The sequence below is a fragment of the Scatophagus argus genome, chromosome 8 (genome assembly GCF_020382885.2).
Source record: "Scatophagus argus isolate fScaArg1 chromosome 8, fScaArg1.pri, whole genome shotgun sequence".
Taxonomy (NCBI): Eukaryota; Metazoa; Chordata; class Actinopteri; family Scatophagidae; genus Scatophagus; species Scatophagus argus.
The window spans coordinates 10,611,309-10,634,937 of NC_058500.1; the positions used below are offsets into that span (position 1 = coordinate 10,611,309).

The 23,629-nt window shown below is 42.4% G+C and overlaps 1 protein-coding gene, 1 long non-coding RNA gene and 1 other non-coding gene across 4 annotated transcripts; 2 read left to right on the forward strand and 1 right to left on the reverse strand.

The window, feature by feature from the left end:
• Window positions 1-20: 20 nt before the first annotated feature.
• LOC124063950 lies at window positions 21-6,355 on the reverse strand. 2 transcript variants are annotated; one of them, XR_006844183.1, is made up of 3 exons: window positions 2,952-6,355; window positions 2,322-2,505; window positions 21-2,183 (listed from the first exon to the last, which is right to left on the reverse strand). It is a non-coding gene; the product is annotated as an uncharacterized LOC124063950 (long non-coding RNA). The 2 variants fall into 2 exon arrangements; XR_006844184.1 differs by having other exon boundaries at window positions 2,322-2,560.
• trnaa-ugc lies at window positions 4,996-5,067 on the forward strand. Its single transcript has one exon. It is a non-coding gene; the product is annotated as a tRNA-Ala (tRNA).
• Window positions 6,356-14,969: 8,614 nt separating the features above from the next.
• On the forward strand, window positions 14,970-18,357 carry snai1b (snail family zinc finger 1b). The gene is made up of 3 exons (XM_046397819.1): window positions 14,970-16,208; window positions 16,518-17,060; window positions 17,403-18,357. The coding sequence occupies exons 1-3, from the start codon at window positions 16,127-16,129 to the stop codon at window positions 17,582-17,584; spliced, it is 807 nt and encodes a 268-aa protein (XP_046253775.1). The 5' UTR covers window positions 14,970-16,126; the 3' UTR covers window positions 17,585-18,357.
• Window positions 18,358-23,629: the final 5,272 nt, after the last annotated feature.

The window sequence follows — 23,629 nt, forward strand, 5'->3', positions numbered from 1 at the left end:
CCCCCCACCACCAACCTCCATCTTTTCACTCCGCCTCGGTGGGGAGGACCTTCACGTGCCACTCAGTCTACATCAGCCAATTGGATGTGCTTTTTCTGAATGCAGCATTTGAGTAACCAATGAGCTGTGGAGAGGTTATGAAAACCCCTGGTGGTCAGTATGTAAAGCTTTCAGGATACCCTGTGCCTTTTATTACAGCAGATTGTGCAAACTGGTGACTGTTGATATGACTGAGTATATTTGTTAAATTATCTGTGTGTTTTTCTAGGTGAAAGATCATCCCATTTTGTGTTTGGATCAAGTCTGCACATATGCACATCAGTATGCAGCAGGGCTTATTGTTAGAGTGAGAATTCTTTTGAAAAGCTGGAAACAACTGCATTATTTATAGGCTAATTATCTCTAAAGTCTGGTCATCACAACTAGCTTTCAATATCCGTGAGGAACCACACTAATCTGTACAGACCTGGACAGCTCACTCAGGCACACATTACCCTGTAATGTACCATATTTTAATTTTTACAACTAGAATCAGTTTGAATTTTGGAATAATCTGTGAGTTTGACCTGGTAAATGATAGAAATCTATAGTGTCTTTAGTTATGACTGTATTCTTGGAATAAAATAAAGTGTTATGCCAGTTGAGGTTGGTTTGCAATCCTGGTGCATGTATATTTATAGTAAAATATTTATTTTATTATACCATTTAAATGTTATGGTGTTTTTTTGTTGAAGATAAGCTTTCAATTTGCTCCTGCTGCCTAAAGGAACAATTGGATACTAGTCAAGAAAATACAGTAAGCGCTGAAGAAATACTGCATATGGATAGTAGAATACCCATACTAAATATGGAATACTTTACTCACTATAAGGACAATGCTTATTCTGAGTAAAGTCTACTGTACACTAACTTTGAGCTCAGTTAATTGGCAGACCTCTGGGTGTGTACTTTATGACAATGAAGCCAAAATTCCATTGCTTTGCTTAAGGTCTGTTCATCGCACTCAGTTTCCTGTGCTGTCATGTCATGTTTCATAATACACATGAATGTGTGTGAGTAATCAATAATACCTGGCTGTGTCACAGGCTGTCTTGAATGCAAACTGAAATCATCTGAGCCACACCTAACAGGGTTGTGTCTCCAGATGCCTGTGTCTCACATGGATTAAGCTACTTTTTCTGCCACAGACTTTGACTTTGTCGTGTTATTACCACACTGGTGAGAGACGATAACCAAGAGTCCAGCACAGCATGAGCTTTCTAAAGGCAGAATGATAAGGTTTCGACCTATACAGTTACCAGGTGCTAGGCAACTCATGCAGACGCACACACACACACGCACACACACAACGACACGTATTCAGCCTGTGGTGATGATGATATTCAAACCCTGGTTACACAGTGAACACAAACATTTAGCAAGAACAGTCTGTGCATCTGTGCTTGTGTTAATGTTTGTGCTCTCAAACTAATCATATGAAGTCACAGGCTGAGAGGAGTTTGTTATGTCATGTTCGTCTCGTACCCGATGACATGATTCACAACACATGCCATTCAAAATATTTGTAGCAATTATCCTTTAATGGATGTGATCACAATCACCTTGCAAATACGTGAGGCTTGAATACACTTGTTACAGCTTCCTATTGTCTACCTCTCTTTTATCCATACCAGAGCTTTTACAAGTCGCCAGGCTTCACAGCATTCCCACAGTTTTCCAAGCTGGTTGGACAAATAGGTGAAAGGTCACTCTCTCTCTCTCTCTCTCTCTCTCTCTCTCTCTCTCTCTCTCTCTCTCTTTCTTCTGTCCATTTTCATGAACATGGACACAAACACACACACACAACACGTGCAGCTCTTGTTTAGCAGCATGCCTGTCCTTGCCCCACATGACACAGCTATCCAAAGCATGTGTAAAAATTTAAATGGCTTCTGTTTTGTTTGTGGTTAAAGACAGAGGTGGGGCAATGGACAAGTTGACTTAGGAGGTCTGTAGTGTGTGTTGACACTTGAAACAGACAATGAAGTAACTTGTTAGCGAGCAGATAGCAACAGAATCTAGCTATCTGTATGGATTCATTTTAAACGGAGAAACTCTGGAAACAACAAAAGCACAAAAGAAAAGCAAAAGAAAACAGTAAAGATGTGTCCACTCTTCTCCCTTCTGTGAGGTCCTTGTTATATCTGCAAACAGACATGATTTTCTTGTATAACATAGGTGATAGGTGATAATTAATGATATATATAAAGTCCATAAACTTGCACTTCAGAGCTGTTTTAAATCCTGTTTTGTTAGATGACTTCCCATATGACCTTACTGACCTCCTTTTCATGTGCTCCACAGCCTTTATTTTTGGTGCCTCTCTTTCCTCTCTTCTCTCCGGCCTCTCTGCCCCAGCATAGCTGGCTGCTGACAAATGATAAGACGACAGCCCCAGAAGATACTGGGTCAGACCTCATTCCTGCGTTAGCACTACCTTACAGTGCCAGCAGCCGTGTACATTACCTGTATATGACATGGGGGCTGTTCAGGTTCCATATCTCTGTACAGCTACAGTACTCTATAGTTTGATAGTTTGAAAAGCACACATTTTTTGAAAAAAGTTAAATATGAAGATCAGTTCCGCTCTCATGTCTTGTGAATTAACTATAACTAGAGCAGCGAGGTGATTAGCTTAGCTTAGCATAAGTACTGGAAACGGGAGTAAACCACAAGCCTGATGCAATTCAAAGCTTATAAATACTCCTATTTAAATACTCCTAACTATTTAAATGCACAGTTTAAAAAAATGAATGAATGAAATTACAAATTTCTCTTGATTAGAACATTGTTAGAGACATTTGAGAAAATGTATGTAAGCACATAACAAAGTCTAGGTTCAGTTGCTTTAAGACATTTTAATGCAGGAATTTGAAATATATCTTTAACACATCTCATTTATCTGTACTGACCTGCTGATGGTACGAGATGAAGATCATCAAAATGATCCCAGTTCATACTGATGGGGGTGGTGTGTGTGTGTGTGTGTGTAGTGCTACAGGAAAGGTGAGCAGAGGACCAAAGGATTCTGCTGGTGGGTTCATTACTAGAGCCTCTAGTGGTAGCTTCACAGGGAGTTATGTGCAAGAAAGAAATTCTCTGGGGCTTTTCTTGCTGCACTTAGCTCAGAGCTTAAAGTATTCTTAGTCGCAGCCTTCTCAGCAGCAGTGGGGTGTGTCTCGTTCAACATCACAAACATAACATAAACATAACCGTTCATAAACATTCTGAATTAAACACGTTGATTTTTTTTTCTGGTGTTGATGATAAAAGAAGCTGAAGAGGGAGCCACCTCTTTTACATGCCTTCTCCACTGTGAGCTGCACATTATTGAGCATTATATGAATATACTGCTGAGTGACATTGTTATATTGTTTACTTTTTATTTATATGACCAAATCTGTCTTTCAAACTCTGCACCAAGTGAACAGTGTTCGAATACTCCTTGAGCAGAGAGATGGATTGAAATGTATTTACCAGGTGTCATACATGACAACTGCACACATTTACATTTAACTATATTTCGGGGGGAAACATCATCAGCCAATAATTTTTACATCATTTTGTACTTTTCAGATTAAGATTTGACTTTAAATAATATTATGTTGATGAACCAATCAGTGAATCAACAAGAAATTAACTTAATAACTTGTTTATAAACTCAGCGTTTGTTCTACATCAATCACAATAGGGATCTACTACTTTATGTGACATTTTCAAGACTCCTCAAAGTTAGCCAAAACCACCATCTCAGTAAAACGTGACACTATTAACAATTTAATCATGTAATGTGTGATTTTCACTTGCATACTGTGTGTTTTCACATTAACACATCATCTTTCCTTTGGTACTGTCCACTGTAACGTCCGGAGGTCTGTGGTCTTAGATAAAGAATTTCTTTCTGCATCTCATATGACATACAGCCTGTCTGCACATGCTGCCCTCAACAGTCCCAAGATAACCCCTGCTCCACACACACACACATCACGCTTGTGTGCTATTCCTTGCTCAGCACAGCCCCAGTGTTTAGGTTCCTGTTACTAATCCAAATTGACATAACAACAACATAGATGAGATCAACCAGTGCCCGTGCCTCCCTTCTTCTGAGGGTGTTCATCATTCTGCAGATGGAGGGGTAAGGTAGTCCCTCACCCTGTCTCTTGTTCCTTACTTCCTGTTCACTCCTTCAGCCCTGCTAAAGCCTTCATGCCATGCGTGCATCCCATGGGTCTGTCCCTACAAGGCATCAGCAAACAGAGCCTGGAAGTAGTGTCCTTGGCAAGGGGTGTGCTGATAAACACAACATGAGTGAGGACAGACTGTGCTCTCCGGGGGGGGGTGACAGCCCCTCGTTCACGCTTCCCTGGAGGATGAAAAACAATCAGGGAGCTTTTCTCAATCCCCCAAAGACCAGGGTGTCTTGGGTGATGAGAAAGAACTGAATTTGGGGGAACATTATGTAGTAGGTTTACTAGTCCATCTGCCTTTCCTGACATTTGCCCCCCATCCTCACCAAAGGGTTCCGTTCTCTCTAAGTTTGCGTGGGAAGAAGGCGAGCCTGACTGAAACGAAAACACGACCGGCAGGCTATAAATAGCACCAAACAAGGATTAAATCAAAGAAAACTTAGCTACAAATACACCAGCTTCCTTTCCATTCATTCACCCCGACGTCAGTGCACTTCTTTTGTTTACAAAGCACCAGCCTGTGGAGGTAGAGCGCTTAGGAGATTTTATGAACACGTTCAGAAGTGACACAACTGACTGACAGAGAGAAGAAATGCCGTAAGTAATCGCTGGGTCAAGGGTGGAAACCGGGATAAAATTGTGACCCTAAATTACATAACTTGGTCCCAAGCCCCACAAAAATAACTTGCTGAAATGTCGTCTCCTGTTGCAGAGTCACAGAATCGATGGCATCTATATATAGCCCTTACCATGCCGTGTGCTTCCAGTAGGGGATGTAGCTCAGTGGTAGAGCGCATGCTTTGCATGTATGAGGCCCCGGGTTCAATCCCCGGCATCTCCACTCCTTTTCGTTCAAACGCTGATCTGCAAGACCAGATCTACTCCTATATGTTTTGTATTTTTGTTCTTTTCTTTCTCCAGTGACATTCAACTGTTATTTATTAATTTATTTTGTCAAAAAGCAGTCATCTTTAATGATCTTTTTTGTTGACAAGTTTAAGATAAAAAGAAATTTAGTCACATGTACTTTAGCATTCGTCAGTTGCTTCATATCCGTCTTCATAGACTGATAATTATGTATTTATTATATAAAAGAATACAAAAATGAAAAAAAAGGAGCATTATAACTGATAAATTACATCAAACGGAGAAAGAAGTCAAATATGTACAATGTAGTAAGTAGGCTTGTAAACATCTGTGAGTAATTGAAAACTGACCATGGAACATGGAGTATGAAATATGGAGCCATATGGGACAAGAAAATGCTGATCAGAATATAAATCTGGACATTATAAACAATATAAAAGGCTCTTAGAGTTATGTAGTTGTGTAACTATTGAATCTATTATTTATGTGTTAAGTTTAGATCACACAGAGTTGTAGTGGAGAGTAGTGTATTGTATACATTTTGTTAATATACTAGAGTGAACTAAGCTTAAAGGTCAGCTTGCAAGGTTTATAATACTGTTCCCAAAGATGTAGAATAAACTTCCGAGCTCAAATGTTTGGATACAGTCTTCCGGGATATTTGGCAATTCATGGCATTAATGCCATGGTTCAAATTTTGTTTTTGTTTAGATTCCAGATATCTTAATTTCCCTAATGCTACTTTGTTTGTGTTATTGGTGCTTCACTATAGAGAATGGGTGTATATACTACAGGCTCAGGGGCCGGAGGGGCTGAAGCCGCAGCATTTCAGAGTTAAAGGGCTCAGTCATACATGTCAGTAACAGACCTGCACAAAGTCCTCCTGAAACCTGCTCATGTATACCCTATGGGATTCAAGAATTAGACTGAGTCAGATTCTTCACAAGCCATAAAATTATTCAGATTTAGACACAATTTGCTCGACCTACCTTCACCTTTATTTTTGCCCCAGTACAGGACTAATAAAGGCCTATCTTGTCTTATCTTACAATCCCTGTAAACATAACCAGTACTACTGTTCTACAAGCCAATGATCCTGACCATTTAATACAGAGACATTTGTGTGAACTATTTTAATGTAATGCCTTACAAATAGGAGACGTGATATAAACACACGTGATTTACACTATATAGACAGAAGTATCCAGACATACCTCTGTATGGGGGTTTTTCAGGTGTTGGGTTAGGCCCCTTACTTCCAATGAAGGCAAATCTTAATGCTTCAGCATACCGAAACACTGTCACAGTATTTCAGCATGACTGTGCCCCAGTGCACAAAGCAAAGTCCATAAAGACATGGTTGGATGAGTTTGGCGTGGAAAAACTTGACTGGAGAGCCTTGACCTCAACCCCATTGAACATGTTTGGGATGAACTGGAGCAAAGCTTGTGAGCCAGGCCTTTTTGTCCAACATGAGTGTCTGACCTCACAAATGCTCTACTGCATGAATGGGCAAAGATTCCCACAGAAACACACCAAAATCTTGTGGAAATCCTTCCCGAAAGAGTGGAAGCTGTTATATGAGAGATGTCATTAAAGTCCCTGTTGATGTAACGGTCAGATGTCCCAATACTTTTGTCTATATAGTGTACTTATTAGGTGAAAACACAAAATGTACACGTGCTTACAAATTTGATCAGATTCAGTTCAATAGCCTACTTTAGGCATCTGTGATCAGCAGCCTATTACACCTGATGGATAAGCAAACTTACACAACTTACACAACAATAAAGGAAGTCAATAATTAATGTTTTTTAACAACAAAAAACACCTTCTTTATTTCCACTATTTTTACGTTTCTCTCTGTACTGTAAAACATTTGTATGTAAGTGTATTTGATTTGATGTGTGTTAAATGATGCTGTGTTTAATGGCTGATTTTTAAATATTATGGACCAATAGTTTAAAGTGAGCCGCATTAATTTAAAATGGTGCATTTGTAAACATAAATTTGATCTTTACTAATTTTAATCAACTGCTGCGGAAACCCAGTCTGAAGATGTTTAAATCCAAGGGTTGCCGTCTCAGCCTGCTATCAGAGGAAGTATTGAGAAGACCGACAGAAACCCTGGAGGCAACGGTCAGGTTGGGCATTGGGTACAAAGTTATGAAGAGCAGCAGCTAACACACCAACACACACACACACACACACACACTCAGATAAACCCATAACCTAGAAAAAAAAGACTGACATTGATTAATGCTATCTGCTTTTGGCAAGTTTGTCGAACAGGTCCAGAAGGACACACTATCCGCCATGAAACAAGACCACTGTGAGGGTCAAGCCCTCACATGTACGACTCAGGTGCCCATAACTGCTTAACCCACATATTATGTGTCTGCACATGATGACCTAAAGAACTGCCTTTACATAATTCTCACATATCCATTCCCCAGGTGCCAAGCGAATATGCCTGACGGTGGAAAAGGAGAGAAACAGCAGTCAGTCCTATGTGAACGTACACTGTACATGTCTGTGCTGGACATGTGTCCCAGTTTTTAATGAAAAAACGTGAAGCAGGTTAACCAGAGGGTTAAAAGCAAGTCTATTCAGAAAAACAAATTCATGGCAGTCAGACCTGAGAGGCCTCAAAGTACATACTGTACCATACAATTTTAAAGTTTGGTTTATGAGTCATTGGACAAAACAGGTTGATGTGGATCTGCTGGATTACAAACAAACATTTTTGACCTTATCCAGATTTAGGGCTTGGCTCAGCACATTCCTCTGTGTCCGGTCTCCTTAATGCAGCGTCTGTATACACACCTGTGTGTGTGTGTGTGTGCGCATGTTAACACAAGCAGGTTTTATGATTTCTGACGTCATTGATATTTGTGACAGCTGAGTAACTACAGAGTGATAGTAATGTCCTCGAAGTGAATGTGATCTTTACGCCCTCAGTAGCACTCTGGGTATTCGTACAATCAGGATGTATCTGACTTTTGATTTAACCACTGACCTGGAAACCCCGATAACATAGTCATTGTTGGTCTTTGACTGCCCCCTTGTGGCTAATCTGAGAACAGTTCCTCTGTAGATCAGTTCACCATGTGAACACTTGGTGGAGCCACTTCAGAGATTGTCCCTTTGTTGAACCAAATGTACATTGGCAGACAGACAGATAGGCAGACAGACAGACAGACAGACAGACAAATAGACAGACAGACAGATATATAGTTGCTTTATTGATTCTGAGTGAAAGTATCCAGTAGCATCAGTATAAAAAAAAGCATTAAAAGAACATATAAAAATATAAAGAAGTATAAAAATAAAGAATATATAAAAACCACAAATTACAATATTACAAGTATAAGAATCAGAATCAGAATCAGAATCAGAATTCCTTTATTAATCCCTGGAGGGAAATTCTTGTTTTTACAGACATTGCACATGCAGTATTCCCGACCAAGAAAGGAGAAAAGTGCAGAGTATAAAAAATAGGATAAACTTAATAAAGATAGGATAAACAAAACTAAAATCTCAAAGTACAGGTATTTACAAAAAACTGTATTCAAATTTTTAAGAAAATTTAAAATCCAGGTATGTGCATGTGTAAAAAACCAATATGTACATTGTATATATACAGTGAGTGTGTCCATCACAGTGCTGAGTTTAACAGTTTGATGGCGACAGGCAGGAATGATTTCCTGTGTCGCTCTGTGGTGCATCGTGGGAGTACGAGTCTGTTGCTGAACGAGCTCCTGTAGCCCATCAGCACATTGTGGAGAGGGTGAGAGGGAAAGTCCAGTATAGTCCTTATTTTGGACAACATCCTCCTCTCAGACACCACTGTCAGAGAGTCCAGTTCCTCTCCCACAACATGGCTGGCCTTCTTGATGATTCTATTGAGTCTGTTAGTGTCCCTCACCCTCAGGCAGCTGCCCCAGCAGGCAACGGCATATGTGATGGCACTGGACACCACCGACTCATAGAACATCCTCAGCATCGTCCTGCAGATGTTGAAGGACCTCAGCCGCCTCAGAAAGTAGAGGCGGCTCTGGCCCTTTCTGTAGACCATGTCCACATTCTTGCACCAGTCCAGTTTGTGGTCTAAGTACACCCCCAAGTACTTGTACTGTTCCACCACCTCCACAGTGTCCCCTTTGATGTTGATAGGGGTCACTGGAGCCTTAGTCCTCCTCAGGTCCTATACATATTCTAAGCCTAGAATATGTATATATTGTAAAGACTATAGAAGGATATGACAACAATAATAATAAAAATATAATAGTAATATATAATATAATGTAAAGTGATAAAAGGGATCCTGCCAGAGATCTGAAACCTTAAATTAATTTTAATCTTTATTTTATTAATCTTTACCTATTTTTTGTTTATTTGTCTGGCTAGCAAGAAAATAATCCCAGACTTTAAAAGGTATTATAGAGACACATAGGTCTATATATTTTATAGACTATGAAGTAAGAAATACCAGAGAAGCTAAATAGATCGAAATAAGCAAATACCACAAATAGAAGTGAGAGACCCTGTCCACAATAAAGTGAAAAGAAAACAGGCACTCCATCAGTCTCAACATAAGCCCTAAAAGATTTCAGGAGGAAGTTCCACACAGTAACTTTGTATTTGAAGCTTTCGAATTCTTCGTGTGGTCTCTCTCAGATTGTTGTTCTCCCTCAGAAACATAAACAACTGACTATCAGATGACCTTTAATGGTGCCATATATTACATCAAAGGACGCCAATGTGGTTGGACGTGTCTGCCTGCCATCCAGATAAGGTTAGAGCAGACACACACACACAGCTGGACTAATTGCACCTCTATTAGTGTCTATTGGAAGATTTAGTGTGTGTGTGTGTGTGATAGAGGAAATAAAGGACACACAGATACATTAAAATTGTTTTATGTTGCAAAATTACAAGCCTGCATGTCATGTTTGTATTCTGAGCTTTCACCACCTCAAATAAAAGTACCCAACGTTTCCATCTGACGGAGATACAGGAGTGTTTGCTCGTATGTAACTCTATCAGCTGTTTTGTCAGTTGTTTGTGTAGGGTCTACACTGTAGGCCATAATGCAACACGTGCTGCTCTGCCCAAATATGATCACGTGTTAATAATTATGTGGTGGTGACAGGTAAATTAAAACATCCAGGCATATTTGATCAACAGTGGACACAAATTTATTCTTCTTCTGTTTTCGAGAGACACGACGAAAAGAGATGAAAATACACACTGCGATTTCCTCCCGACTCAAAAGGTAAAAATGGGAACGGAAAATTTTACAGTGACCTTCTGAAAAGAAATCAGCGCTGACATCCAAACGTAACAAAGAAAAATAAATATAGTTAATCCAGTCTTTATTTCAACGTTTTTAACTCAGTTCATCCTCATATTTTGCTGTGATCATCACTGAGACTGCTTCATCTCACTTTGAACATTCACACGCGCTGACTGCAAAGGACACAAAGTGATTTTTTCCTTGGATTGAAAAACATTTAATTCTCTTAGTTACATGAGTAAGAACAATTTTAATGTTGTGGCTGGTAGTTTGATCTTTCCAAACGCATCATATAATTAAAAAAAATCATCATAGCTTTACTTTTCAAAGCCCCTAAATAAAAACTAGAAACTAAAGTTGTCAAATAAATGTAGCGGAATAAAAATTAAAATGTTTCTCTCTATAATGTTATGAAATGAAACTACAAGATTTAAAAAATATCAAAGCTGGGACGCTGTGTTTACTGATATAAATTTTATGAAGTTTTCCAGAGTGCATCTGTTAACGTCCTTTAGTGGTGAATATGATAATAATCAGAATCACATATCATACTGTGAATGTTTGCACATCCCGTCTTTGTTATTTTACATTACATTCTCCTCCTTTTAAGGCTGTACAACTCTTTTCATTTTAAAAACAGGTATATGTTATGTGATTTAATATATATATTTTTTTCCCTTTACAGTGTTCATTGTTACAGCCTGCTCTGCGATAAACCCTGTGTCTGATTCAGTTTTGAGGTTCTCTTTGACTTTCGTCACTGAATCTCTTTTATTTCCTTGATTTTGATTTTTAAATTATTGGAACCAGTGTGTGAACTCATATTGTAAACAAACAACAAACAGGGAGACCACGCCTCAGCCTGCAGGACACGCCGGGACACTTCTCTCTTTTCGGTCACTAAAACATGTGAGTGTTTAGTGGAAAGTCTTCAACAGAGAGTGTGTACAGACTACAGACTGTGTGTGTGTGTGGGAGTGTGTGTCCATATGACCAGCTCTGCATTCCAGTGGGATAATCTTATCTCCCTCCTGCTGGGCTTATGGACCTCTGAACCTGTAGGGTGACACACACACACACACACTCCCATTCACATTTATTCACAAACAAAGAAACATGCAGTAAAGTAGAGCATGAAGCAATTAAGGCACATAATAAATACTCTGAAGTAGTTTTCTTTGAGATTCAACGAGAGCATCACTGCTGTGCCACACCCACCCACCGCCTGGCAAGTTTGAAGATCCGCCGTATCCTCTGAATCATCACATGAACAAAGACAACTTGACCTGATTTCACATTGCTGATTGCTGTTGTTGTGCTTGGGCCTGCAGGACCTTGAATGTAAATGCGCTCAAGTGATCGTTACCTGTCGTCTGAAGGTGTTGAATGGTGACGATGCACCTGAATGTTCAAAGATTATCAGCAAAAAACAAAAACTTGGCAGTACTTGGCACTAATCACACCCTAATCACAATAGGTGTTTGGGTGCTGGCTTCTCTTCAAACACGTGAAAGGATGTCAGAGTACGATACAGTCGCCACCTGTCGGCTCAGAGTGCGAAAGATATTCAGGTAGAAAACACAATCGTGCAGCCATGTTTACGGTGATGCCACAGTTACAGCAGTTTAATGTGTTTCTCCTAGAACAAAATGATCTGTTCCAACAGCAGCAGATAAATATTACATTGTCAGGCTTCATGAGGCGTTCTACGTGTGCCATGTGTCATCAATAAACATAAATGTATATAGTTAAGTACTATTTGTATGAACAAGTACTTATTACTTCAAACACACAGTCCACTGTCAGAAAATACAACCTTCAGCTCCTTTAACATATGAAACAAACTAAGCAATATTTTAAACAAATGGAGAAGAAACTCATCCTGGCCTGTAATCAGACTGAAATTCCATTTTGTCTCACTCAAACACATTCAAGACGAAAAACCTGCACACAGTAGAATAAGAAAAATGATCATCCTCCTTCCAGTTTGAAACAAACCTTCCTGCCACTCTATGTTTAAAAAACACAGAGCTGAGAAAACGAACTGCTGTTATCACATGACGGTGACTGAATGAACAAACTGTGGGGAAGTTTATGTGCTGAGGCACACCTGTGGGCCTCTGTCATCAGGTGGCCTCTCGTCCTGTTTGTGATCCACGGGAGGAGGCGAGTCAGGCGGGATGTCACCTGCATAGCCAGAATTACCATCGATTCCCTTCTCCTCACTCCTCTCTCTTGTCAAAACCAGGTGCCTACATTATCCACAATATTTACCTCCAGCAGTTCAGTCGGAGATTTGGGTGTGCGATGCTACGAGCCTCTGGCTGAGCTCTGGTAAACTCGCTTTGATCTGAGTCATCACCTCCAGATTGGCCACACTTTAGCCCCTACCACTGACGTAGAGTCAAATGAAATCCCTTGGCATGACTTTAAGCCACAAAAACTCTACAAAGCTATTCCCCCCCAAAGACCTGTAAACAGACACCGGTGAGCAGAGTTACCCCGATCCTGCTCGTCTGCATGTTTTTCTTTCTGTCAGCAGTCACCGGCCAAACAGTTAGAGTCAACGAGAGAGAAAAATACAGCAGCAGATTCATGATATTATGTAGACTGCACAAACAGTATATTCAGCATTGCTGCAGCTTAACACAATGTAATGAGGTGCTACACAGAACAACATGTCTCCCTGTTTTTCCACAATAACATGAACAAACTATGCATTTGTTAGAATGGCCTTGAATCGATGTTTGACCTTTTCGCGATCTCTGCAGTTTTTCTTCTAACTTTCACTGATGAACAATGATTCCACTGAAAGGCTGCACAGAGCAGTTTGCAGCGTCCGTGTCAGTTTTATGAAAGAGCGACCCATCCATCACTTATCTAGTTTGTTGTTCCTGCAGAGGATTTGGCTGTTAGAGTACTTCTTCCCCAGGAGAAGGTGAACAAAAAGGGGAACCAACTAGGATGAATACAACCTCAGGTCTGGATGAACAGTTGGGCTTACCTTTTATATGTTAGACACAGATTTTGTCTGTATCAACCAAGAGCCTAAAGCCAATTTATAATTCTGACCATTTTTATTTGTTTTTAAGTGTTTCATTCACAAAAACACAACATGATACACAACAGATGGGATATAAAAGAGGCTGGACAAGGACAGCATAAGTGATCTGAGCAAAGTTCATCCATTTAAGTGGTAAACTTTTTATCTGCTGTTGTCTGTTGTCAACATGCTTTGTGCTAAAAGTTAGACTCGTGTTATTTTTAGACCTTTTTCTGTTTTTTTTAAGCATCCACTATTAAATACAGTCACTTTACTTCCGACTTCCACCTTGTTGCTGGCGTCAATTGGCAAAAAAACGCCCTAAAATTAGACCAAATTAAAAGTATTTCTTTGAGTTTGAAGAGTTTTCGGCACAGTCCGAGCCTCTGAGGGAACACTGACTGGTTCATCCCTGAGGCCAGAGAGGAGAGAACATCTGTTCTGAGCAGCAGACTTTTCATGTCTCCGCGTCCTCTGTGTCATGGGGTCACCATAACCCTGCTGTAACACAAATTGTCTGCAGTCAGCTCCTGCAGACAAACTGCTCTCCTCGGAAGAGCAAATTCAACGGTGTGTAATCAGCTGTTCTCATTCTTACAGCCTCCTACATGGTGTGTGTGTGTGCGCGCGCGTGCGTCAGGTGGATATTTCATTTTGTCGTACTGTTTGAATGAGTGAGAAACAACCATTTACTGATCTGCTTTATAACTGGAAGTTTGAGCTCGTGTGAACCCACGGAGTCAGCCTTAGCTGCGGTCTCACAAACTCAGATTACTTTCACGTGTGTCTTTGCTATTCGCTTTTTTGTTTTTACTGCAGTTCTGCCCCCGTGACCTCCAGTCTACGTGGCGTCGGCGTCAACAAGCGCTCTAACGACGTGTGAACTTTTGGGCATGCCGAGACAATGGCGCCTTTAGACAGGTGCATATACCCCCATCACCATGCACCGCTCACGCTGCTACGGCGGAGCTCTCCGGGTCTTTGCAATGCTAAACAGGACCACTGAAGACCGCGACATTCCTGTCTAATGCCCCGCACCTGATTGTGCGCACCGGCACCGCACATTGCGAAGGGCTCAGATCGTAAAGTGTCACACATCATCCACCAGTTACCCCTGACATTTAGTCGGTGTAAAGTGTAAAGTATTATTAGGCGTAATAATTTCAAATTAATTTTTATAATACAATTCAAGCATGTGTGCAAAATCTATAAAATGAGGATAAACGCCTACAAAGTAAGATAAAGCAGAAATAAAATAAAATATTGAAGACGATTTAAAGGGAATAAAAATATTTCGGTTATTACTGTTGGGGTTAAGAATTAATCCTAAAATTGGGTAATTGGTTTAAAATAAACAATAATCACTATTTTTTTCAGAATGTGGTTGCGTCTTTGGATCTTAACTAAAAAAGAACAACTTTTGATTGTGGAGTTGCTTTCTGTTACGCACACGTGTTGACGCACGTTTACTCACGTGAAGAAATAAAAACGGGACTAAACGTGACACCAATTTCCTCTCGGGGCCATTATTCTGGGTTGCTGCAATTCACATCACCCAAAGGGACAAGATTTACATCATCACATTATTCCTGTCAGCTCGGTTAATTTTACCTCAGATCGTGCTGTGAGCAAGCTGAGGAACAGCGACTCTTTTATCTAAAATGACTTACTTCCCGCAGAGAGACATTCGTGTCAGGATGAACCGAGCGCCTTATGTGCTGAGGGGAGCAGAGAGAATAGAGCGTTTGTCTCCTGTCCCTGTCCCCAAATGTCTCCACCTCACCGGGGTGCGCAAAAACCCGGAGGCACAAGCACTCAAAAGAGCCATCATAAAACGCCATTTATCCGGCAGGGGATGCGTTTAAATGTTCTGCAACACTTTCAAAATGCACAGAAGTGTTGGTCAGGAGAGAGGGAGATAAGAGTAGTCCGTTTTAATTGAAGAATCAATTAACCCACACAGCTGTATTTTCTCGGGAGATTATCACATATCCATCCCTTTATATAGACGTGTCTTTCAAAGTAGCGACCTTCCATAAATGTTACTTTCCTGATCACTATTTTATGCACATTTCAGAAAACATCCAACACCACCTCACACGGACGGATAATTTATGATCCGACAGAGGACGCTCCAGCTTCAGTTTGCCACGATAGACTTCAGAGTAATGCGCCAGGTGACAAAAAAGCTTTTACTAAAATCATTACTGATGTGGCTATATTTACTGCTCTGCATTCTTCTGCACATTTTGGCCGAATTTAACTGTGAATTGCATGACAATCTACTTACGTTTGAAGACAATACGTGCATGACTGAAGGTAAAGAGTGAGCCATTAGAACCGTGAAATGCGCAATTAGATTTGCGCTTTGCTTCAGCTTTTGGCACATTGGGCACCTGTGGTGAGCGAGTTATGGTGGCGCCTTGATGCACTGGGTGTGTCTGTGGGCGGAGACCTGCGCACCCGCCCCGCTGCTTCTCCCCTCTGGTTACTATATGAGGAGGCAACCCTGCGATCCCTCAATAGGATACGTTCAACTTTGGCAGTGGTCTTGTTGATCTCTTCAAACGTTTTCACCTCGTCCGACCGGAATCTGCAGCTGGCTGAAGCAGAAATCCTTGGATCTGAGCGCACCTCGCCGTGGGAATAACATTTTTAAAAACCTATTTATCGGAGAAGCTACACCTCAACATGCCTCGGTCATTCCTTGTCAAGAAGTATTTCTCCAACAAGAAGCCATACTACAGGGAGAGCCAACTGGAGAGCCAAACTGGTAAGAGTGGTTTTTTTTTCCCTCACTGACTGACTGATTTTGATGAATCTGTGATTATGTTTGTCATGTTGGGTAAATCACAGTCAGTTTTACCAAGCAGAACAGAGCCATGTGGCAGATAAGATGCTGTGTTGTGCTTGTAACTTCCTGGGTGCTTCACCTGGCAAATTTGCTAATGGAAAAGCTTGATGGATCAGGGTCGTGTTGGCTGTAACAAGACCCCAAGAACAAAAACAAGCTGGCGCTTTATTAGATTTTCTGTCCATTTAAGCAACAATGCACCTGATTTCCCTTCGTCTGTGTTTCCAGCCTTTGTCCCAGAAAGTTTTCCACGGGCCGAACTTCCAACGCGGAACAACAGCTCTGCTTTGACCTGCTTCCCCAGCAGTCCAGTCTTCAGCAGCATGGAGACCCTGCCTGCCCCCCTGTCCCCGATCACCCCTGTGTCCCTGTCCCCTTCTCCGCTGGGCCCTCTGGACCTCAGCAGCTCTCCCTCCAGCAGCAGCAGCAGCGAGGAAGAAGAGGACGGCGGACGTACGTCAGATCCCCCCAGTCCGGATATCATTCAGCACATCTACCACTGCCTGCACTGCAGTAACAGTTACAACAGCCTCTCAGCACTGTCCCACCACCAGCTCTCACACTTCACTCCAACGCAGCAGACGCCTTCTCTGCCCACCGAAGCCGCTGCGCGTCCAGCTTTCCATTGCAAACACTGCCCCAAGGAGTACACCAGCCTGGGAGCCCTAAAGATGCACATTCGCTCACACACTCTGCCGTGCGTTTGCCCCACGTGCGGCAAGGCTTTCTCCAGACCATGGCTGCTCAGAGGACACATCCGCACACACACAGGTATGCGTTGAAGGCTGAAGCTTTTCACATCTGCATGTCAGTAATCACGCTAATTTCCAAGCTCTGCTGGCTTGTAACTGCAACAGCTTTTTAACATCTTGCGCTCATTGATATTCATTGATGCCTGATGTGTGCGCAAATGTTATTGTTTAGCATGGCACAATCTAATCTCAGCCTCACAATGGCTATGCATAAAAAAGGGAAATCTGCATTAACTAAGTTAGGGTAGTGTTCCTGCCCTTTTGTTATCTGTAGATCATTTTAAAAACAATAGCCAGAGGACAGGCCCGTTAATGAATTGTTTTCTTGATGCTAACAGTTTATTCTTTCTCTTTCAACCAGGTGAGCGCCCCTTCGCTTGCCAACATTGCAACCGGGCCTTTGCAGATCGCTCTAACCTGCGTGCCCACCTGCAGACCCACTCTGAAGTGAAGAAGTACCAATGTGGATCCTGTGCGCGGACCTTCAGCCGCATGTCCCTGCTGCACAAACACAACGCCTCCGGCTGCTGCCCTGCCTCATAGAGGCATTCCCTGAACTGCTCTCATGAGCCAGTTGAAGCTGCTAGCTGGCTTTGTCCCCACCCTGATTAGCGGCAATACACCCAGAGGACTGTGTATAGATCGGTGCCAGCTCACTCACAAAGCCATGGAACAGAAACTGGACTTCTGTTGCTTTTATAGAAAGACTTAAGTGCCTTTAATTTTTCAGGACTTCTGTAGATTTTTCTTTCTGAGGTCGCGTTGGTGTGCACAGCACAATTCTGCTGCATCCTGTCAACTGTGTGCATGTTTATGTGTGATTTTGAGGCAGCTGGACATGCAGTTAATTCCCAGGAAACTCCATCGGTGCCGGCCGGTCCGGGACTCTGGCCATGTTGCAGCTGCTTGGGTGTGTTTGTGTGTGTGTATGTGGGGATGTCATTCCTCACCAGACTATACATACATGGCATGTGTGTGTGTGTGTGTGTCGACAGCTGCCTGTGTATGGTGCACTGTGGAGACGGGGCGCGCTGAGAGACGTATTAGCTGTGACCTCGACAACAGGTGACCCTCCGCTCGCCCCTGACACATACCACACTCATTGTGTGTTATGGGACATGAAAGGACCACTTAAACCTGACCAAAAAACACAATTTGTCTTGACCACTATTGTCATTTTTACAACATAAAGGCCATTAATTTTGACAAGAGATTTGACAGTTTTTATGAACCGTTTTGTTGAAAATGTCTTTGACATGGGAATACTGTGCCTTTTTCTGCCACATGAAAATAAAAGCTTTGTTTTAAAAAAGAAACACCTGCTGTGGTCTTACTTATGTGCTTCGACATTTATTAGCATTTCAACAGTCATTGTGTTACCTCACATCTCTAAATGAGTTCATCGGGACAGACATGACAGATTCTGAATGGGAAGACAGAGAGAGGCTGTGTGTGTGTGTGTAGTAGGAGGAGGAGCAGGGGCAGGTTTGTGTGATGCTGAGTGATTCAGAGAACACCTGCACACACCTGCCAGGCTGTCAGCGCGCACACACATGCAGACACACATGGAGAACACATGCCCAAGAGGGGTGGGGGTGTGGGTGCATGGAGTGAATGAAGTGCAGGTGGAGAAGAAGGGAGGTGAGGAAAAAAAATGGCACAATGAACACAAAAAGAGATCCTCCCAAGAGCCAGAGTGGGCAAGTTCTGCAGGAGAAGGTTCGTGTGAAATTCGCTGAGTGTGAGAATCCCACCAACCCACTTCCTGCTGAAAGAACGGCCACAGATGGAAGCAGAACTCTTCGGCTCAGGGCCAACAGATACACCCCAGAGAGTCAGACTGCGGGCAGCGGCGGCAGAACTTCAGGCCTGACACAGATCCTACTCAGTCTGTGCAGCCCATCTGCTCCTTAATGGTTAAACTCCTGTTACCTTGTAGGAACCTTTAGAGGAAGTCTGTGCTTATGAGCCCAGCTGAGGGTGAACATCCAGGGTGCACATATGGCAGCAATGTGTCTACAGTCGCCACTGCCCTCCTGACCCACACACACTGACGCCAGCATGTCTTAGTGAGGTAACAACACGCTTCCTCCAATAGCTCTCAGCGTTGAGAGGTGGATGTGTGTGTGTGTGTGTGTACGGGGGTCTCTCTCTAAAAGCTTGGGATCAGATTGCATGACTTAGATTGCCCAACGTAAACAGCACCCGGTGGAAGCATGTGTGTACACGCGCGCACACACACACACACACACTTGCAGAACATATTGAATAGAGTGTTACTTTGATCAAGGGGGATTTTTCATTTGTTTGCCTTCACCTCTGGGGTTGTTTTGAAGCGAGTCATATAGCTGCTGCACACCTACGCAGCAGGTGAGTCAGAGCAGCAGGCCACAGGGGTCTGAACTTCTCTTGAACCGCAGACAGTGTCGGGGTTGGTGGGCACAGGGAACGGGCAGCAGGGCTGGAGAAGAAAAAGTTAAATGATGCTTCAGAGTTCGACGATAATCTGCTTTTTCTCTGGCATAACTGAGCTCTACCTCCACAGATGTATACAAAAACTAACCACCCAACAGACTGTCATTTCTTATATGTTTCGGCCGTTTTGAAATTTAACTCTGACACCTTGCTGGGGGGACATTTTTTGGTTTGCAGTGTGTAGGAGGCCGTCTGTCACCTTGTAGCTTTGAGGCAATGAGATCATGAGAGGACCTGTCACCTTTCTTTTTCAGTTTGTATTTGTGTGTGTGTGTGTGTAATATCATATTGGCCTCCTCAAAGTGTTTTAATGTTCGCAGCGTCACGCATGCAGCCCCTGACTAATGTGACATTCCTGAGCCATTAGTGACAGACACACAATACCGTCATCTCACAGAAAAAGAGGGCTGCTCTGTCTGCTGTCCTTGCAGTCTGCTCTTGAGTCAGAGTAGCAATTTGATTTTCCTGTTACAGGAAATAATGTTCTGTTGACCCAATTATGAAGAGAAAGAGGGAAGGGGGGCGAGCTGTCATTTGTTTGAATATGTCACAAGAATGTCTAAGTATTACCGCTTCGATAAACTCTTCTTTGCAGAAAGCCCCGTGAATTGGAAGCTTGGATGTTGTTTCATGAATTGAACTCAGTTTTTGTGTACACAAAAGCTGATGTTTGACATTTTACAGAGGGAGGGCCATCATCTTGGAAACAGAAAAATACATGCCTCTCTCTGAACAGCCATCCTCTGTAGAGCCAAAAGTGGGGTTTTACATGTGTGTGACAGAGCAGATTACTGGGCTGTTTGGACTCCACTCATAATTTGAGAAATGGGAAGCAGTGCTGCATGCCAGCGAAGGAAACAGATGAATGAAACAAACCTTCTCCAACACGTAGAACTAACATTTCTGACAGCTGAACTGGCAGTTTTCTCCCTGTGCTCTCTCGGTGTGTTTGTAGTGATGTTTGGGACACAGGAAACGGCCTGTCAGTCGTGTATAAACACAGCTCTTCCAAAAAAAAAAAAGAAAAAAAGAAAAGTGCTGATATAAAGCATCTGGGTGCGGCTACAGCTGTTTATGTGTACACAGATGTATGAGTGTGTTTGTGGGTCTCTGTGAAGTGAAGATGTCTGTCTGGGGTTTGTAGTGTTGTAGTGCTCTGTGTCCGAGGAAGAGAGAGTGTACAGTATATTGCTGAAATCAGAGCTGGCAGGGGTTTCAGAGCTGAATCACTAGAGGATCAGTTTCGAGCCAAGGAGGTTAAGTCACTGGGTTAACGTTTCAAAACCCTCTTAAGGGCTGCGGTGCTCTTACAAAACGTGCAGCCCAAAGCTTCAGCGCCAACCTCTTCGGCTGGAGCTGGACTCTCATCTACCTCTCTAATCTATTTGTTCTTTAAAAAAAAGATATCAATGCAACATTATTCCACTAATCTATCAGTCAGATTTTGCTTTTTCATTCCCACACGGTGCCTGTTCTCACCGCATGTACAGTAAGTTGGACTGAGCAAGTACAATCCCCTGCGAGAAGTGTGTAATGCTCAGTGGCACTAGGTCATGTAGTGCCAAAGCTAGCTTGGTATTCTCAGCACGGCCATCAAGGCGAAGAGAGGACGTTGACAGGGGAAGCTAAGAAGCTAAGAGGAGAAAAAGAGGCCAGACAAGAGCATTGCAAATTAAAAGGCTGAGAGGCAGATGCAGAGTTGGTCTTCTTACTCTTGCTAGCTGGCTTGTGTCGCTGCACTGACTAGATGTCAACAAAACGCAAACGCACGCGTGCATATACGACGTCTTGCATAAAGTTGCTTTGAAATTTCGTTGTCATTTAGATTTTGAGTGACTGACAACTTTCCCTTGCTTGTATAAAAGAGCAGGCTTGTAAGATGGGGAAACTAATAGCATGTGGTTTGGAGGACAGGGTGAGCTGAGGATAAAGACAGCGAGGGAGAAGAGGGAAAGAGATTGGACACTGGGGGAGGAGGGACATGGGTGGGCTGGTGGGTGTCCGGTGAAGAATGAGTGTTTCTGTTTGCGGGCCGTTTATCAAATCAGTAGGGAGTAGAATTTGCTGAGGAATGCCACATGTTGCAATGCAGACTTGATCAATGACATGTGCTGTGAGGGCAGAGAGATACGCTCTCTGTGAATGCTCTTCTCGAGGGTTTTGTACAATTCTGGATGCTTTCAGGATTTCATTAAGTCTTAACATGCGCACCAATATGGATGCTCATGCACACAAAGAGCTCAGATCTCTGAACAAATAAATCAGTTTTACCCAAGGACAGGATATAGCCTGCGGGAGGGGGGTACACCACGCCATTTCCTGCCCACCTCCGCACTCCTGCTGTCCCCCTGCAATGTGTGTGTGTTATGTGGCTGGTGCTGTGTTTCCTCCTAAACACAGACCCTCTCTGTCCCACAGGGTCAGAAGGTAGAGGATGAGCCATAAAGGGACAGGAGGGTAAACAGATGAGACGTGTTGTATGTAACAGAGGTTTCCACCCTTCTGCCACAGCCAGAGTTGCATTAGGGGGACAGCTGATCCACATTGTTGAGTTCTGTTCACTTATGTAAGCATGAAGAAGGCAAGAGAAAGGAGGGCAATGTGGATGACATCTTCTATCAGGTACTGATTTTCTCAAAATTAAATAGAGAAACATTTGACGAATAAGCAGATTGGGAAATCTATTTTTTGGCTAATGCAATTAATGAACCACCTCATGTCAAAGCACACGCACTGATTCAGAATCAAAAGTTTTCCCTCAAAGAAAACTTGCTGAGGGTTTTGGAAGAAACTTTGTTTAACATACAGTGAAACCGAGAATCTTCTCATGAATTAAAGTGTCAGGCCATGCTTGAAAATAAATTTTTTAGGTATACATTACAGGAGATAAAAGATTAGATGTATCATCATATCACTCTTAAGAGACAGTATCAGTCTGATGAACTTTAACACACTTAACCAATGCTGGAAAGTCATTAACTGTAGTACTGTACCGAAGCTCAGTTTTAAGTTTTGCATTTGGCTTAAGTGTAACACGTAACATTACTTCATTCTTCCCTTATTACTATTTCTTAAAGAAAATACTCTACTTTTCCTGCATGTACTGGACAGCTTTAAACTCCAGAGAGTAAGATTTTACACATGAAAACTGGTTCATAAAGTAATACAGCAAAAGGCAGGATGCAGGACATGTAATGAAGTTTTTGCTATTTCAAGTAAATTAAAAGATGTGAATGCTTCTTCTACCCCCACACGTAACCATACACAAGGTTGACAAACAGAGGTGCTCCATGTCGCAGTGACCTCAGGCTTAGATATCACACATCGCCGAGTCTGATCTCGCAGGCTCCTCCATCTGATGTCATGTAATGCAAATGGAAAAAAAGAGAGACAGCATGATTTACTATGTTGTGGTATACTAAGAGCAGAGCAGGCTACTTCATGAAGTTGGTATTTTAGCAATATTTTCTATTGAAGAACTCTTGCAGCTAAATTATTATCTAAGTTTTTTTCTTTGCAAAACACTTGTCTGAGTAATGAGACTTTGGAGCCTTAGGCGTACTAAGCTTGCTGCAATGAGCAAAGTGATTGTGGTTGCATCAGTGGTAATGTGACCGTGGCTTAACACACTTCATTTCACTGATTAGCACACATTCAGCCAGAGAGTGGGGACGAGTCAGTGAAATGCAGGGATTACTCTGGGGGGCTACCCTTTGGTGCTTTGGGTACCTTGGTCCTGTTGGTTAATAAGGAACCCACTGAAATCAGTGATCTCCAGCAAATTCAGTTGTTACACAGAAATTTCAAAGGCATCTGCTGAGATCCAAATGTGAGTCAATCAGGCTTAAATGTGGTGTAAGAGAAGGAGTGTCTGAGCCAACTGTGCACAAAACACACTAAGCTAGGCTGTGGCCAGCAAGTCATGACATGAGAGAGTAAGGGAGTCCTTACAGAGAGAAGGAATTGTGGAGGATACATACTGGGATGGGGGAGGGAGGGGGTGGTGCTAAGAAAGCAGGTGTCAGGATTGATATGAAAGAATGAACGAGACGGTGAACTATAATAATAAGTGGAGAGAGAGAGAGAGGGTATCAAAATGGCCAGACTGCGGTT

Excerpts from the sequence above, each read along its gene's own strand:
- snai1b (XM_046397819.1), top strand. The coding sequence starts at position 16,127 with ATGCCTCGGTCATTCCTTGTCAAGAAGTATTTCTCCAACAAGAAGCCA. Across the intron at positions 16,209-16,517 it reads CCAACTGGAGAGCCAAACTG|CCTTTGTCCCAGAAAGTTTT; the intron begins GTAAGAGTGGTT and ends CTGTGTTTCCAG. Across the intron at positions 17,061-17,402 it reads ACACATCCGCACACACACAG|GTGAGCGCCCCTTCGCTTGC; the intron begins GTATGCGTTGAA and ends TCTTTCAACCAG.